The sequence below is a fragment of the Oncorhynchus keta genome, chromosome 31 (assembly GCF_023373465.1).
Source record: "Oncorhynchus keta strain PuntledgeMale-10-30-2019 chromosome 31, Oket_V2, whole genome shotgun sequence".
Classification (NCBI taxonomy): Eukaryota; Metazoa; Chordata; class Actinopteri; order Salmoniformes; family Salmonidae; genus Oncorhynchus; species Oncorhynchus keta.
This window is the reverse complement of record NC_068451.1, coordinates 3,506,699-3,525,926: the sequence shown is the minus strand read 5'-3', so window position 1 is coordinate 3,525,926 and position 19,228 is coordinate 3,506,699. Positions and strand designations below refer to the sequence as shown.

Genomic DNA, 19,228 nt, shown 5'->3' with positions numbered 1-19,228 from the left:
AATTTGACACTGTTTTACTGTACAATTCCTGTGTATGTACTGTACAATATTTGGAAACAGATTTCAGCAACTGATAGGTTCGTGAATGTTATATACATTATCCAATAGGGGAACCTAGCTGACCGAGCCTTTATCTGACAGTCCCTTTTTGTCTCCACAGAGGAAGTTGCAGTCACGCAAACGTTTTACGACTCAGAGCTAGCCAGGGAATGGGGAGGGGCAGTACGGAAGATTCCACTGAGGTTGAGGTCGAATAATGTTTGCCTTCGGGTCTGCTTTCCTCAGCTCCGGCGCCATCCACCCAGATGTCACACGATGCCCCGCAATCTCTAGGCTGGACACACGCTGTAAGTGCTCCGTGTGATGTGGTATCGAACGGCAGAGCTACCCGCTTGGTCATAATGGCTTAACTATTTAACGGCCACGCGTCTCAGGAGTGCAGCGGCTTCTGTCGATGCACGTGCGCATACACATCAGTAAGAGCTCAGAGAAACGAATCTCCAGAACGATTTGATCATGTAAGACATCTCTGAATAGGCTTATGGTAACCGGAAATAAATGAAGGTGTGTGTGTGGAGAAATGTAATAAACATAATTCACAGCAATAAAAAAACAAATGCCTTAGCTACAGACCCCGATATATAGACACAGAAACACATACAGTTTGTTCAGTATCCAAGCTCCAGTATACATATATCTAGTAATCGTACTTTATATGACCAGCAGCAAGTAGCATTCCAATCCCACTCACACCAGCGCTACTAGTAACTGTCCAGGTAGGAGACTCACCTCTATCTCCTCATAGCTGCCTGGGAACCTCCTCTCGCCGAAGATAACGACATGGTGGCTTATCCACTGCCGAATGATAGTGACCAGCTCATAGTACTCCGTCCAGCGCAGCTCCAGCTCCTGTAACACAGGCACAACAGAAAACAGCAGACAATAACAGGGTTTAACAACAGACAGCAAGAGCCTTCTACTGGAGAGCCATGATAACTCGCCTGCTCACACACCACCCTCACTCAATTAGGTGTCAACAGAGAGAGAGAGAAAGTATGTTTATGTGCAATAAACAAAAGGTTCCCTCCTTTACTCACTTTCATTATATGTTTAGTTATCATTGGAGAACAAATGGCACACTAAAATCTGTTTTGGCAATATACTCTTTTGCTTTTCCAACATGGCTCTTCTGTGTGCTGGGATTATGCTGTGTGGTGTGAGAGGGTGTTTATTGGGTAGAAGGTTCTTTGAGGTAAACACAGAAGGTTGCTAATTTCCTGCAGCTCCATTAACGATCACAGGATTTCCTCTGTGGTTCCAAACTGAAGTGACTCTGGACGTCAGCTTTTTAAACAAAACAAATGACATGTTCTGACTGACTGTCACACGCCTGTGTAATCCGGGGGGGGTCCTAGGAATTCACCCTCATTGAAAGTAGGGTTGAATGCAATAACAGTGGCTTAGCGTGCCCCTTTTTGAATGTACCAATCTGAGTCTCGGACATAAGATATGTCCAGTTTGTGAGTATATCAGGTTTAGGGACAATCTTGTTAAAAAATAATTGAAGTGATCTGAGATCAGTGGTGGTCAGAAATACACTCACGTTAGCCTGGATTCCATCCTGGACATCCCGGGGCATGGCGTCATACAGGGACGACACGTAGGTGATGATGGACTTCTCATCAGGGTGTGGCACGTCAACATCTGGGGAAATCATTGTGTGTTTATAGAAAAAGAGGAGACTCTGCAAATACCCAAAAACGGAATTAAGTACTTTGAGGTTCATTGTATAACAAAAAGTTCAGTGTACCTAGTCATTATTTGGTATGTGAAGATGATTGTAAACATTAGTTATACACTTAGATCATGTTCATGGTGGATTTGGAGAAGGGGGGAGGGGGGGGGATACATTATATTTCCAAGCTCTTCGTGTTCCATCTGAGGTCTCTCACCCCTGACTCTTCTTCCGTTAAATATCAAAAGTACAAAGCTAGGTGGTACGTGGGCGGAGAAACCACGAAAACGGGGAGGGAATTTGCCGATATAGAAACTATTGTTTGCGTTGGAAGAAAACGTTTTCCGTTGCGAAACATTTTGATACAGTGTCCACTTGTGATTCCACCCCTGGTGCGGAGGTCAGCCATCGTCACATGTACTGGAGGATCTCTGTGCGGTCTTACCCTCTGGATCCAACAGGCGTGTCACCCCCAGGTCTGTCTCTGCCACGTTGAAGGCGTACTCCAGGTTCTGCACGTTGGTCTGGCGGTACACCTTACTCATGTCAATGAGTCTAGGCCTGAGGAGACAGAACCATGGGACATCGGTCACGATTGGTGTAAAGGCAGTGTAGGCAGTTGAAGAGGGTATAAGGACTAGCCGGGCAGATACTGATAATTCATACCTACATATCACTTGTCCTAAAGAAAAAAAATGTTTCAATGGCACGTCTGTATGTCATAAATCTGCAGTGAACACCTGCCTCCCCTGAGGTGCTTGGCATCTATATATGAACAGAATGTTACATGGGGCTGCAGCAGACAACCAGGGCAGACATATTTCAAATGAGATAAACACCTACACTCGCTCCCCGTTACACTCATCTGCACCACGGAGAGGATAGTAAGTGAACAGAAAATACCCATAAAGGAAACATTCAAATCATGCTGTTACTAAAATTCAAATCTTAACCAATTGAAACATAACATTTAACAAAAACAAAACAAAATTCGGTAACAAAAAATCCCTCTCTAATTCATTTTGTATTGCATCCATTAAGTAAAAATGTCACCGTTTAGAGCTCATTCTATATTTTATGGCACAGTGTACTCATTCTCTCTTTATAATACGCTCACATTATTCTGATATACTCTGAAAGTAAAGCCCAAGACAAATAAGAGAGAAGCTTAGAGCAGATCCGTACAGCGATTTGACGTGATAGTTGGAGCAGACAGCGTAGTAGTCCCCAGGGTTTGGGGCTGATTCCAGGCACCGCACCTCCCTAAGAGAGAGCTGCTTCCGTGGCCTGGGGGGCCTCCCTTCTACCCTACTGGGGTTGACCAGCCTCCCCTCCCCTCCCTGGAGGCTGCGAGGGCTCCAGTCATGTCCCAGCCCTGTCCCCTGGCCCAGCTCATGGTCCCCTGAGTGGGAGTCGCAGCTGGAGTGGGCCGCTGAGCTGTGGGAGCCCTGGCCTGAGTCGCAGGAGGAGCCTTCTGAGAGGATATCGTCACACTGCATGACCACACGGTCTTCCAATGAGCTGACCAAGCCCGTGACCCTGCTGGACGACGACCTGCCAGTCCTCTTCCTGGACTTCAAGGACAGCTTCCTCTTCAGATTCGACATCATGGTGCCTTCTGGGAGTTGTAGTCTCCCCAAAACGGAGAGCTAGCTGGCTAGATGTTTCGTACTCTTCCAGTGGCAAGTGAAAAATGTTGCACTTAACAGTGAGCTTCCAATTCCAAAAGGCTTGCTGCTCCAATCATTTTAACCAGCTTCCTTGTGATGGTTTGGCGTTTCCTCAGGAGACAGCCGGGTCCAAGTCGGCAGAATGTGCAGGTTTAATCCCACCCGAGCACTGACGTCTTCAAAAAGACACAATCTTCATGTTGAGGTTACAACGAGTGCTCAACCCTCTCCGTGAGACAAGAAACATCTCAGTACCACTAGGAGACTAACTGCTGTCATCCCCTCCTGACCTGACCTCCCAACCTCAGCCCTGTCTGTCCAAAACAGCTCCCCCGATATCAACTGTAACTTTCACCAGTCCAATGTAAGGTCCTTAGTTCCCAGGGTGACGGCAACATTCAATCGTCCAAATAAGTGTTTTAAAAAAGTGCCGACTGTAGGCTGTGCAAAAAGTAACTCTGCGGTGTTTGCCGTTTGAGTAGGAGTGTTACAGTGACACACCTCTCTCCTTATGAAAATCAGCTAGTAGACTGCCTTAGGTGACACTCACAACTTAAAAAGTGTTCTCTCTCTATCTCTCTCTCTCTCTCTCGCTCTCTGTTAGAGAGAGCAGGGTGTAGCTCAACTTTGCAGGTACACGCACAGCTTTGATTGAACCTGCCCTGTGGGCCTCTCTTTCTTCCTTCCTTTAGTGCCACACCTTGCTGGGTATTTACCCAGATTTCCCTCATCACATGTCCCTCTTTCAGTCGCTCTCATAATTCATTCAGACTCCCTGGGGATGTACAGGGTGCTGCTTTCATTACATGTTATGTGCTGGAAAACACTATTATTTACAGATAATGTGGCTGTCTCTGTGACTTTTTAGGCCTCCGCCTAAACTTTGAGAGACCACAGACATGTCTCCACTCATCCACTCTCATATTCATGTCTACATGTAACTGTATGCTTCAACAGTGACTATAAAGCAGCTCCGAGGCCATTGTAATACTAACAGAAGGATTGAGAACTCATCGAGTCACTCCTCTAGTCCAGGGCCCCCAAAGAAAAGGATTCCTATATTTTTTTTTTAACCTTTATTTAACTAGGCAAGTCAGTTAAGAATAAAATCTTATTTTCAATGACGGCCTAGGAACAGTGGGTAAACTGCCTGTTCAGGGGCAAAACAATAGGTTTCTACCTTGTCAGCTCGGGGATATGAACTTGCAACCTTTCGGTTACTAGTCCAACGCTCTAACCACTAGGCTACCCTGCTGCACTGGGGTAGCAGGAGTGTAGCCTATGAAAGGATAAGTAAACAAACCCATCTTTCCCAATTCTATACCACCCAGGTGCCTCAGACAGCACCCTCTCCACCTGAACGTATATTAGTGAGTCTAATAACATAATAATTACAGCATACACAGTAAGTGCTCAAATCAGAGCCGGTACCTGTATCCATCTGACACAACACCCACCTGTGGTATTCCAAGCCCAGGGCACTGACAAGTTCAAAGGAATGTCTTATTAGAGCTGCCTGAAACCTGTACGATCAGGTACGGCCAGGAGAGGAGATTGAACAACTACAGAGTTAGAATAAAAATGTAATTTACCTCAGGACTAGTCAGAACTGAGAAATAAACACTAAGTGGACGCACAAACCTATTTTATAAGACATGGAAAACCTTTCTCTCTTTTGTTGAAACTAGTGTCTTACTGATTTATGGACCTGATAGTTTAAATTTGTACTAGATATACACTACGTTACCAAATTTATGTGGACACGTGCTCGTCAGACAGCTCATTCCAAAATCATGGACATTAATATGGAGTTGGTCCCCCCTTTGCTGCTATAACAGCCCCCACTCTTCTGGGAAGGCTTTCCACTAGATTATGGAACATTGCTGTGGGGACTTGCTTCCATTTAGCCACAAGACCATTAGTGAGGTCAGGCACTGATGTTGGGCGATTAGGCCTGGCTCACAGTATGTGTTCCAATTCATCCCAGAGGTGTTCAATGGGATTGAGGTCAGGGCCCTGTGCAGGCCAGCCAAATTCCTCCACACCGATCGACAAACCAATTCTGTACCTCGATTTGTGCACAGTGGTATTGTCATGCTGAAACAGGAAGGGGACTTCCCCAAAATGTTGCCACAAAGTTGGAAGCACAAAATCGTCTAGAATGTCATTGTATGCTGTAGTGTTAACATTTCCCTTCACTGAAACTAAGGGACCTAGACCGAACCATGAAAAACAGCCCCAGACCATTATGCCTCCTCCACCAAACTTTACAGTTGGTACTATGCATTGGGGCAGGTAGCGTTCTCCTGGCATCCGCCAAACCCGGATTCGTCCGTCGGACTGCCAGATGGTGACGCGTGATTCATCACTCCAAAGAACGCGTTTCCACTGTTCCAGAGTCCAATGGCGGCAAGCTTTACACCTCTCCAGTCGATGCTTGGCATTGTGCATGGTGATCTTAAGCTTGTGTGCGGCTGCTCGGCCATGGAAAACCATTTTATGAAGGTCCTGACGAACAGTTCTTGGGCATATGTTGCTTCCAGAGGCCGTTTGGAACTTGGTAGTAAGTGTTGAAACCGAGGACAGGCGATTTTTACATGCTACACGCTTTAGCACCCCGCAATCCCGTTCTGTGAGCTTGTGTGGCCTACCACTTCACAGCTGAGCCGTTGTTGCTCCTAGACGTTTCCACTTCAGAATAAAGCGATGTGTCATGACAACCCTGTTGCATATAGCTTAGCACTACCGGAGACGCTAGGACAAGACATATTAACACCTAATAGTGCCACTGTACCCACTCATGTTACTACTGTGGGTAATAACATGAGTGGGTACAGTCTACAGAGGGGTGTATTTGGGGTACTATTTTTGGGGTTAATCTCACCTTTAAGAATAAACCTGAAATGGCTGGAGTTGAGGCTACATTTGAGGAGACAGCGGGGCTTACGTGTAACATTCTGATGTTCCAATCCAAAGATGTTCACCAGTATCTGAACATTAGGTGCAGTATAGTCTCTTTTGACATACTTTACCCAAGATTTGGTTCTGGGTACAGCTATTAAATACTGTAAACATTACACTACGTATTGTGGCTTGAGGTGGAGGCCGCCAAATAATAACAACATATGCCATTTAGCAGAACCATTTAGCAGACCCTTCCACCAATCACGCGTGCATACATTTTACATTCAGGTGGTCGCGGGAATCGATACCCAGTATCCTGGCATTACAAGCAGCATGTTTCTACCAACTGACCCACAGAGGACCACTTACTGGTGTTTGTGGATGACGGCGCTGAAGAGCTTGCCGTCCCTCCAGCTGGTGGTGAAGTTGTCACAACGGATGCCCTGGTAGCCCTCCACCATGCTCTGGGACCACATCAGTAGCTTCTCTTTGGCCGTCATGTTGTCTGACTGGCCATTCACCTGGATGTCCGAGATCTAACAGGGGAGGATAGATACCGGGGTTAGACGGGGGAGGATAGACACCGGGGTTAGATGGGGGGGGATAGACACCGGGGTTAGACGGGGGAGGATAGACACCGGGGTTAGACAGGGGAGGATAGACACCGGGGTTAGACGGGGGAGGATAGACACTGGGGTTAGAGAGGGGAGGATAGACACCGGGGTTAGATGGGGGAGGATAGACACCTGGGTTAGATGGGGAGGATAGACACCGGGGTTAGAGAGGGGAGGACAGACACTGGGGTTAGAGAGGGGAGGATAGACACCGGGGTTAGAGAGGGGAGGATAGACACCAGGGTTAGACAGGGGAGGATAGACACCGGGGTTAGACAGGGGGATAGACACCGGGGTTAGAGAGGGGAGGATAGACACCGGGGTTAGAGAGGGGAGGATAGACACCGGGGTTAGAGAGGGGAGGATAGACACCGGGGTTAGAGAGGGGAGGATAGACACCGGGGTTAGAGAGGGGAGGATAGACACCGGGGTTAGAGGGGAGGATAGACACCGGGGTTAGAGAGGGGAGGATACACACCGGGGTTAGATGGGGGAGGATAGACACCGGGGTTAGACGGGGGGATAGACACCGGGGTTAGACGGGGGAGGATAGACACCGGGGTTAGACGGGGGAGGATAGACACCGGGGTTAGACGGGGAGGATAGACACCGGGGTTAGATGGGGGAGGATAGACACCGGGGTTAGACGGGGGAGGATAGACACCGGGGTTAGACGGGAGGATAGACACCGGGGTTAGACGGGGGAGGATAGACACCGGGGTTAGACAGGGGAGGATAGACACCGGGGTTAGACGGGGGAGGATAGACACCGGGGTTAGACAAGGGATGATAGACACCGGGGTTAGACAGGGGAGGATAGACACCGGGGTTAGACAGGGGAGGATAGACACCGGGGTTTGACGGGGGAGGAGGCCACACGCTACCAGGGTTGGGGTCAATTTCATTTAAATTGGGTCAATACAGGACGTTAACTCCAATTGGATGAAAACACCTCCTCAATGACGAGATTTGGAATAGAAAATGGAATTTCAGTTGACTTCCTGGATTGAATGAATTGATATGGAATTGACCCCAACCCTGCTTGTCATGGTGGCAGAGGGAGATAGTTTGAAACAATAAAGATATCATCTATTTGAGAAAATTGATTATGCATTGTAATGGATGGAGTTTGATTCAATCATATGATATTCTGATTCAATATGAATCAGGTTTGTCTACCTCAATGATCTGTGGTGGAAAACAAGAAAAAACATTGTTTTTCAGCCAGGGGAGGCAACTCTGTCATCAATATTACATATGTGAGATCAAAGGGAACCGCCAACTAGATCTCAATTCCTAGGTCATTGAATAGGTGGGAGGGATGTCCTGCGGAGACTGCTCCTGCTTTAGGTCTCAAGACACAACTTAAGCACTATCTGGTCCAGTGCGGGAACACACAACATTGGCTAATGTGGCAGGACTTTATTTGGGCTGGAATGGAAATTAAATGAGTCACAGTCACCAGAGGCTCAGAGGGTACTCTCTGTTCTTGCCAAAAGACCGCTCATTTACCAAATTCTCTGCCGACTGGTCTCTTTCTGTAGTCGGTGTGTGTGGGTATACTGTAAGTGTGTGTGTGTGTGTGTGTGTTCTCCTCGGGATCCATTCCACCCTCGATGGCCCCACCCTAAACCTCTCCCCTCTGAAGAAGAGGAGAATTCCTATGATGACTCACCAGGCACCGGACCTGCTGTGTTTTCTCCTTCTGAGAAATGGAAGATCCCCCTCTCTATCCAACGCAGTGCATGGAGTACAGTAAACCAGTGTAAAACAACAACTAGAAGTTGAACTGAGATCTGTGCCCAGTGGGTATACTCTATACCAGTCTTAGTTAGGTATCAGACCTGTTTTCAAATACTATTTGAAATCATTTATAATACTTTGGCTCGGCTTGATTGAGATTACCTGTCTTAATGGAACCAATAGTCAATGCTACCTTGGAGAATAGTTTGCAGGACACAATGTTATTTTAGTTCCTCTGCCTTCATCGGCACATGGGTCCCAAAGAGACCTGGGTTCAAATACTATTTGACATCTTTCAAATACTTTTCATGTTTCCTTAAGCCTTCCAGGAGTGCCAGTTGGGCAGGGTTTGACTATTGTATTGGTTCCACTATGCCAGGCAAACTCAATCAAGCCTAGCTAAATGATTTGAAATGATTATTGAAATTGTGCAGTAAGACTAGTGTAGAGTATACCCACAGGGCACAGACGTCAGTTCAACTTCTAGTATCTCACCATGTCATTCGATTTTGGTTGAAAGTTGTGAGAAAAAAAAACAGTGGTGTGAAGTACTTAAGTAAAAATACTTGAATGTACTACTTAAGTCTTTTTTTGGGGGTATCTGTACTTTACTTTATTATTAATATTTTTGACAACTTTTACTTCACTACATTCCTAAAGAAAATATTGTACTTTTTACTTCCTACATTTTCCCTGACAACCAAAAGCACTAGTTACATTTTGAATGCTTAGCAGGCCAGGAAAATGGTCAAATTCAAGCACATATCAAGAGAACACGTGGTCATCCCTACTGCCTGTCTGATTTGCTTAATACAAGGGATTTTAAATGACTTACTTTTACTTTTGATACTTAAGTATATTTTAGCAATTACATTTACTTTTGATACTTAAATTTAAAACCAAATACTTTTAGACTTTTCTTCAAGTAGTATTTTACCGGCTGACTTTTACTTTTACTTGAGTAACTTTATATTAAGGTATCTATACTTTTCTTTGAGTATGACAATTGGGTACTTTTTCCATCTCTGTTAAAATAATTATAATTATTAAACTGTAATAATACTATGATTGAAATATATTTCATAATAATTTGATGACAGATTTGACAGCAATGTGATTTTCTGAAAGCGATGTGGTAACATTTCGAGTGATTGAGATATGATATGACAAATATGATTGGATTTAGTTCAATTTGTGATTGTTGCTGATTGGCTTGGATCAGAGCCAAGGGGATAGGAGGATGAGGAGCTATATGATATGGGAACACAACACTGACAGAGAAGGACACCTGGAAGTGAAGGATGATGGTCCATATCAGCCCAAGGGTCAGCTTGGGGTTACCATCCGCAATGTCATCGTTTCTGATGTTCACCAGCTTGACCTGTGATTGGACGACAGAGAAGAGCGAGACTTAACAATTGTAGTAGTTCACATCATAGTAGATACATTATTACCCTGTTCCAATGCATTTAGATGTTTGTCTCAGTCATGTCACTTACAGTAAGTCATCTTAATACAGTACAAGAGAAGTAAACTCAGAGGGTAACTCATGTTACATTTTCTCCATTATTATATTTCAATTGTTGTTTCTCTTACCTGTCGGTGTTTGAGGAAGTCCAGTGCCATCTGTACATTCTGCAGCTTGTGGAATCTCATGCGGCCTTTCTCTCTGGGCTGGAGAGATAGAGAGAGATAGAGATAGAGATAGATAGAGAGAGATAGAGATAGAGAGAGAGAGAGAGATAGATAGAGAGAGAGAGATAGATAGAGAGAGAGGGCAAGAGAGAGAGAGAAGAGAGAGAGAGAGGGGGAGAGAGAGGGGAGAGAGAGAGAGAGAGAGAGAGAGAGAGAGAGAGAGAGAGAGAGAGAGAGAGAGAGACAAAGAAGGAGGAGACCGAGAGAGAGAGTGTGGATGGGGGGGTTAGAAACAGACATGCTACCTTAGAAGAGGCATGGAGAAATGCATGGAGAAATGCGAGTGACACATTACGTCGGAAGAGAAAAATGTGATGCAGCTACGACAGTATTCGACAAACAGGAAAAGGGAAATTGGGAAATAAGTTGTGGACTCAATGACAAGAGTACACACGATTTTCCTCCATAGGAAAGGATGAACGACAAACAATAAGATGAATAACTGATGTGTCTCACAGATTTCCAAGTACAACTTCCCTCATTATAAAACCACATGAATGACATCATACCTGTTCTTCACCTTCGACAGACAAACACAGGGGTAAATAGGAGATATATTTGGAGGGAGCATCAGTCTGAGCCAATAACATGTTATTGGCTGAGCCAATAACATGATTAGTTATTAGGTACAGGAATCTTTGGTTGGGTGGTTTTGAATTGTGTCACCTCTTCATACATGTGTTCTGATTGGAGAACAATGAACTGAAGACTTCCACTTCCAAAGAATACTGTATTTGTGCTATGTAATAAACATTAGTAATTGAGCTAAACAGAAACCAAGTTATTTTCAGACTGATAATTTCCAGTGCTTCAAATATTGTTATAGCATCAATGACTAGTCAATGAAGTAGTTAGTCAATTATGTCCTTCCTTCATTCAGCCATGGCACCTACTAATAACAGAGGATATTTGTTTACAGCCAGCAGCGAAATGGTTAATGCACCTCTGAGACTTTGCAAGCTTGTCAATGATAAATAAGTGATGCCCAAAAGGGGGGGGGGATCATAAGCACAGCAAGTGACATCATGCACAGCCGAGCCACTGGGTAATGGATGACTCAAGCCACATGAAGTAGAAGATGATGGCGGCCGAGTTATAGAAAACCCCACTCACCAACCGCAAGTTCCTGACCACGTCTCTCTCCCTTGCCTAGCCCCAGCAAAGAGCAGTGCAAAGAGAGGAGGCATAGGCCAAAGGGCAAAGGTCAGCATACAAGAAAGGGGGGGGTAGGGGGGTAAAGAGGGGGACATGAGGAGAGGGGGAGCAGAGAAGGAGAACCAGAGAACGGTCAGACAGGAGCACACAGTATAAAAAGAGAAGCCAAAGTGGGGTTAATGTGTTAGGACCATGGAGGTGTCTGGTAGATAAGCAGAGACTAGCAGAGACCAGCAGAGCGATGAGCTACTGTAGCAGAGACAGAGTGCAAGGCATCCATAGAGTTCTGCAGTAACCTAAAATGCATCATCATAATGTGCAAGCATCCAGTATTGACTTACCGACTTATTTAAAAAAATAAAATAAAAAACTACAAATGGTTAACATTTCCGGGGACTGGAATGAAAGGGAGGTAAGCAGGGGTTGTCTTAGACAGTAAATGGGTCTTTGTTTACTTTCCAGTTACTGTCTAGTTAGGTTGTGCTACGACTTGAAAGTCTAGCTAATGTTTTGCTTTGCTTCAGGGAATGTATACCGGTTTGGATTAGGTAGGTATAAATTAGGGTTAGACTTATGTTTCTTAGGGTCAGGTTTTCAGAGTGGGCGGGTGGGTGGGGGGTTGGATCGAGGTTGGTCGCAGATGCCAAGATCAGTCCATTCACCAATCAGAAGTCAGCAGCACTCACCAGCTTCTCCCCAGAGAGGACCTCCAGGAGGGAGATCAGGTTGTGTCCATCTCTCAGGTCTTCATACAGGTCTGTGACCTGACGCTGTGACTGTGGAACAGAAAGAGAAGGGAGAGATGTAAGGCAAGGGTTGTCATCACAATGCATTTTTTGTTGTTGTGCAACACCTAGACAAAATACCTAGAAGCCGTGCATTGTATTGATGTAATAACGCTTTGATATTCTGGATCTGGTTATGATTCTGATTTGATAGGGTACCAAGACATGGGGATCATTCTCTCACAGTAAACCTTTACAGTATAAAACTAGACAAAATGTTCAAGCTCCTCTCAGATCAGTCTACGCGGCTCATGCTATAAACCGGCAGCGCTCTCTCTCTCTGTACATCTGTACAAAGGACAGAAACGCATGGCTGCGGGCAACCAATCAGCCTGCGTTCGACACTCAGACACCTGCTAATTGGCAGCTGCCAGATCTACTGAGAGATGATGGATGGACGGATGACAGGGAGTCTTCATTAAAAAAGAAAAAGTTGCATGAATCAAAAACGACTAAACAGTACAAACACAGGCAGATACCTGCACATGAAAACAGATACTACAGTGAGTCTTGGGACTGCATGCCTGCTATAATCAATTCCAGTCAGAAAGATGAACCGTGATCGTGAGCAGAAGAGGGTGTAAGCTTAGAAAGAGACGTAAGGGAATGACTGAAACTGAGGGATTTGCGGGCCCACAGTCCACAAGGCATAGTCCTATTTCTGTGTGACACCGTCAGTTTAATTCCTCGTACTTTCACAGCGAAGGCATAGGCGTGGGGAGTGGATAGTGTTCAGGTGGAAGGGGAGAAAGTGAGCTACATCAGAATGTGTCCCACATACAGTGCCCTTCTGCTGGGGCTTGCAGGCAGCTGGTACCTACCTCTGCTTTCCAGTGCTGGACGGAGGAGAATGAGTGGGTGAGGGACGAGACGGAGAGAACAAATGGAATAGAGAGGGAGAATGACCGAAAGAGGAAGAGAATATGAGTCTGAGATTAGAATGATTCATTATTCAAATGGCACTTTAGTAAAAAAAATATATATAAAAATAAAGGATGAGAGAAAATTAAAAAGGTTCGATGAATAGATTTAAAAGAGAGTGGTCAAAATAGTTACTAATATTAGTGATTGGTGACATGGTTAATGTTGGGAGATTGCATGCAATGCCTTGCTACTGTGTCAGTGTGTTGCTCTGTCCTCGCTCTGTCCTCGCACAGGTATGTACAGGTATGGTATGTACGCAAGTATGTATGCAAGTCTCGACCCTGCAAGTTGTAACACCCACTACCTTGATTTATTACTGGCATCAATGGTAAGTACTTATATAATACTGTCTGTTATAAGTAGTTATACAACCCTGTGTGTGAACACAGTAACTCACTCCTGCCCACCTGTGGTGTACACACTCCACCGGTGGTGGCTTGAAATGCAGCGATGGTTGATGATGGCCACTAGAGGGATCCCTGTTCACACATTAATCGTGTAAGATTGTTCAACTTCAACTAAGAGTCTCCAACTTCAACAATATTCTACATGTTGTACGCCTGGAACTGATGGGACAAGATCGCATAACATTCAAGTGTTTTTCTTCAGTTGAGTCAGCGTGTTCAGGTGGTGTCATGTGCACTCCAGTCAACTCGAGTCAAGTGATCCATTTGATCGGCCCTCAAGGTTAAAACCATTAGGGCCAGTCAACACAGAACCTGACAACTCCTCATCCACCACAAACCACACACTAGGCTTTCCCATTACAAAACACACTTTAGGTGATGCGTCCTTCAGTTAACCTAGGGTTACACGTAGGTGATGCGTCCTTCAGTTAACCTAGGGTTACACGTAGGTGATGCGTCCTTCAGTTAACCTAGGGTTACACGTAGGTGATGCGTCCTTCAGTTAACCTAGGGTTACACGTAGGTGATGCGTCCTTCAGTTAACCTAGGGTTACACGTAGGTGATGCGTCCTTCAGTTAACCTAGGGTTACACGTAGGTGATGCGTCCTTCAGTTAACCTAGGGTTACACGTAGGTGATGCGTCCTTCAGTTAACCTAGGGTTACGTAGGTGACGTCCTTCAGTTAACCTAGGGTTACACGTAGGTGATGCGTCCTTCAGTTAACCTAGGGTTACACGTAGGTGATGCGTCCTTCAGTTAACCTAGGGTTACACGTAGGTGATGCGTCCTTCAGTTAACCTAGGGTTACACGTAGGTGATGCGTCCTTCAGTTAACCTAGGGTTACACGTAGGTGATGCGTCCTTCAGTTAACCTAGGGTTACACGTAGGTGATGCGTCCTTCAGTTAACCTAGGGTTACACGTAGGTGATGCGTCCTTCAGTTAACCTAGGGTTACACGTAGGTGATGCGTCCTTCAGTTAACCTAGGGTTACACGTAGGTGATGCGTCCTTCAGTTAACCTAGGGTTACACGTAGGTGATGCGTCCTTCAGTTAACCTAGGGTTACACGTAGGTGATGCGTCCTTCAGTTAACCTAGGGTTACACGTAGTATTATAATGTTGAACGCCTGTAAAGAAAGACAAAACACACACGTCATTGTATAAGAAAATAGGGATACTTTCTGTCTCTCCGGTCTGTACACTTCATTAAAAGTGAACGGGGCATTACATCTGCAGAATGATGTAAGCTACAGTGGATTTCTTTTTACGTAACACCGTAAAATAACGGCTGAGAAACCCTCCATTCGGTCTTCCCACCCTTGTTGACACACAACAAGATTTATGCTCGAGTGAAAGTTATTCCATATCCTTTTACAACCCCTCGTGGTCCACCCCGGGACGTGCCCGACTGGAAACGCATTAACAATATTAGTTCAACATTAGTTCAACATCAGAAGTGCAGTCTTTCACACGGACAGACTGTTATAACACTTTCGTTTTACCGCAAAATTCATTTTAATGACGAGGCTAGTTCTGTAACAATGCATTGCATACCACATATTGTGTACGGTATTAAACCGTTTCTCAGAAGACCGTTCTCTCTTAAGAAAGCTCTTAATTAAGCATTCGTCTACTTCATGTCAATACATAGCCGACTTAATCTAAACTTTCTAAAGGTAAAATGTACCGATTTCGCAGTTTGTCGAACATTAAATGAGATGCAAATCTTGTCACATAGGCCTACCGCCTTGTCATACTGATAGCGGGAAGACAAGAGACACAGATTGATTCCTCTGATAATGTCTGTAAGGAGCACTTAAGGACCTTGACTAGCAAAGAGCTAAGGGCGGGCGGGCAGTCAGCCAGCCACCCAGACTCAACAGTCAGTCTGTGTAGCACATGTGCTACTGTTGGCCCAGCCAGGAGCCACCGGGCCTTGGGCCCAGAACAGAATGTGGTGCTTCAGAGGCAAAGAGCAAAACGAATCCAGATGTGTGTGACTCACATAAAACACTCAACGAAAAGACTGTGTGCTTGTGTGTTATATCAGGAACAGAGTGCGTTCGCACCGCACGGCGTACATACACTGTGTATGGAAAGGAAAATAGTATTTTTGTTCTTTCTTTTAGGGTAAATTAATGGGTTTGTTTCTTTTGAGGGAGAATGGAGAATTATGAGGAGTCCCTTAATGGCTTGAGCTGTAAACGTTTGGTTACTGGTGGGATTTTGTCAAATGAATTATGACCCGGGGGTATTTATACATGCACTAGTGGGAGGGGCTGTCGTTATAATGTAAAAATCATGTCAAATAAAACTGATCCTAGACCAGCGCTCCTACTCTGAGATGCTTTATGAATACAAGCCCTGGTGTTTGTTAAAGAGTCGTCCCCGTTTTACATTTGAAAAACGAAACTACACATCCAAAACACATCAATAAAGTATCTGTCCGGTGTCGTTACGATTCCTGCCAAAGATTCTAGCCTACTCCTGTCATTAGTGGCAAAATGACTTCTGAAGCTAAAAAACATTTTTTTTTGCCGAGAGACTAAATTGCAACCGTCAGAAAACACACAGCTCAGCCCCCATGTGGTTGGTTGGCCAATTATGAGGCATGATTCACGAAGGAAATATCTGCCATTTGCCATTCCTACACATCACTTCTGGACCAGTAGTGATCCAACTCAACATAAAATCCTACTTTGACAACTTCTGCGGTTATTCTGCCACTTCAGTAACCACCATTTTCATTAGTTTTATGGTATTTGACTGACATTTATGGATAATAACACAGGAATACTGCTTTTGAAAACGCTGTATGAGTCATTGTGAGAAGTCCAGGAAAGCACAGAAACAAAATTGACACATATCTATTGAAATCAAACTGATGTTGGTTAAAAATGAGTCGGTGTGTGTGTGCACTTGATGGTCTTTGTGTCTTTGAGTGCATTAAAGTAAGCAAGGCAGGGAGAGTAAGTTAGGTATTGAGTTATTGAGCATATAAATGTACTCTGGTAGTGAGTGTGTGACCATACCTTTATCAAGTGTTTGTTCACCCATTTTGTGAAGGTCTTTTTCTGTACTCGATCCCGTTCGTCTGCAAGACACAAAGAGCAAACGTCAGACATGATTATAGAGAAACAAAGATTAGATAAACCCTCGGAGTACATTAATAAATCATGTTGGAGGTATTCTTTACTGAGGGTTGAGAAAACTCAGTCTAAATGAAAAACAGATCGCAGGGTATTTGGGGATAAGGAGAAGACCAAAGGATTTAAAATACATTGAACATGAACAGCGAGCGCTGAAATCTAACAAGTATCCCAGATGCCGCCATCGTTTTGCACATACCCCGAGACAAAGAGAAGTCATTGGATGGGATTAGTCTAGCCCGGTGAGACATGACAGCAGAGCGTCGGGACTAAACATGTCTGACTCACGAGAAATCATCATAGCACAGTCCGTGTCTAGATATACACCCTCGTTGTCGAGTTGTCTCTGCAAATGCTATTCACTGACAAATGACTACAGGCAGGGCCTGAGGCTTAGTGGAAGCATTTACACTGTACAGGTGCTCAGTATCTCTACAGGCCTGGTACTGTATGTACACAGCTGTTGCTACGTACTGTAACGGACACTGTTGCGCTTGTGGAACATGACAAGATATGGTAGCTCTCAGAGAGTAAGACAACGGTGCCTTAACGGGCAGATAACCACATCGGGCAGATCGATACGGTTTCAGCCTCACCATACTGAATGGAATTGACACACCCGCAGTCAAATACCTGGACACACCCCACTACTCTGGGGTACTGGAAAACATACTGCAGAGCACAGACACTGACGTACCAACTGTAGACACTGACCCTCCCCAACTAAGAGGCACATCACCAACAGTTCGTCATCATGCCAGACCACTTCCCAGAAATATGTTTTGTTGTTGATTTTTTTGTTGTTGTATATTGTTGTATATTTAACCAAAGAAGTCACATTGAGATATACATCTCTTCTTCAAGTGAGCCCATCAGTTATATCAAGTGAGATAGTACTGATGGCCAATCCAATAGCAATTCCAATAGGTTTGTTTTTCGAAAGTCATACGTCGCATTGGAGAAAATACTGTATTTATTACACTGATAACTCATTATCCAGACAAAAGACATGGGTGTCCATATTAATAATATGTCATTAACAAACGGCATTTAAGGTTCTTCATCAAAGCCTACCGTACCATTAAAGGGAAAATTGCTCCCCAAAATCAACATGGTGAAAATGGCGCGTTTCTATGTTTTGTAGTAAAAAAAAGATAGAGGAAGTTCAAATGTTTCCAATGACATCATCAATTTGTAGACAATGCCTAATAATAATAATAACAATAATAATAATAGGTTAAAATCACACGGTGCACACCAATGGTGTCATAGGAAACACTTATCTTCCTCTATCTTTTCTACAAAAACATAAATAAAAATGAGCCATTTTCACATGTGTTGATGTTGGGGTGGTGCTGGAGATGATGAATACGAAGTTGCATTTCTTTTTGAATTTTCCCTTAAGGTGGCAATTTAAAGCAAGAAGTATTAACGCTTCTAAGAAGCGGTATTTCAATGCTTCCCATTCTTAAGTTTTGCTGTTGCATCTTTTACTTTGGGTTTGGTACATCAGCTTCAGACAGCTGAAACAACAATATTCATGGGTATGGAAAATGTATTTCACCGCGGTTTAGATGTTAAAATGAATCTCTAAACTAAACTAGCTTATTTTGTCACATAAAGTGAAATTTGGCAAACTATTCGAGTTTTAGCAACCAGGAAATGGCAGAGCAATTTCTGCATAGTGCAACTTTAAGGAAGCCTCGGGTCTTCAGCTACTATGACAGCTCAGGTCATGTTACTGAATGAACTGTTAAACATGCTATATAAGTTAAACGTTATCAGTCTTACAAGGTGGTGAAAAGCATATTAAGTACCACTCACAGGCTAGGCACTGCAGAACCAAAGTACAACGGTGGGTGCTGATTCACTGTGACTGCAAACTGAACCCGCAGGCTACACTTTTATATTCTCAGGTGGGCGCGTCCGCCATGTTGCTATTGTGTTATGGGATCACGTTGCCGTGGCAACCATAGGGTATGTGTGTGTGCCTGGAGACTATTGACTTCTGCCATTCTCTGTCGTTCATCAACAAAGCTACAATACGAGGGCAATCCTGATTTATATTATACGGGACACTCCCGTTCACAGTTTATACGAGGTAAAAATGCTCAGGTATCACGGTCGGGGGAACTAACACAAATACTTGTGTTAGTCCAGCAGTGGTGTCCAGCTTGCAATCAGCATACACAGTGCACCCAGTCATGACTCGGGCTAAGACAAACTATTTAAACTGCATTGTGTGATGCCAAAGATAAACACAGTGATCACAAATTCACAATGGTAAAAAGGGGCGAAAGTCCTACCTCCTTTACCCAAAGCCATCTCCTTGATTCACTGCAGGACAAAGGAGCGTTTCAGCCCATCTTAAAAGTGGTAATCTAATAGGTCCTCCTGAGTGAGTCACTCGCAGCACTTGATTTATAATTGGCCATTAACCAATAG

The 19,228-nt window shown here is 44.4% G+C and overlaps 1 protein-coding gene across 1 annotated transcript in view; it reads right to left on the bottom strand.

The window, feature by feature from the left end:
* LOC118364221 (plectin-like) overlaps positions 1–19,228 on the bottom strand; it is a 140,830-nt gene that overhangs the window by 87,837 nt on the left and 33,765 nt on the right. The window contains exons 2-9 of the mRNA XM_052489079.1: positions 16,667–16,728; positions 12,203–12,292; positions 10,263–10,340; positions 9,955–10,047; positions 6,679–6,845; positions 2,181–2,296; positions 1,604–1,704; positions 790–909 (exon numbers count right to left, since the gene is read on the bottom strand). Coding sequence (XP_052345039.1) covers positions 790–909; positions 1,604–1,704; positions 2,181–2,296; positions 6,679–6,845; positions 9,955–10,047; positions 10,263–10,340; positions 12,203–12,292; positions 16,667–16,728 — 827 coding nt within the window. The remainder of the gene's footprint in view (positions 1–789; positions 910–1,603; positions 1,705–2,180; positions 2,297–6,678; positions 6,846–9,954; positions 10,048–10,262; positions 10,341–12,202; positions 12,293–16,666; positions 16,729–19,228) is intronic.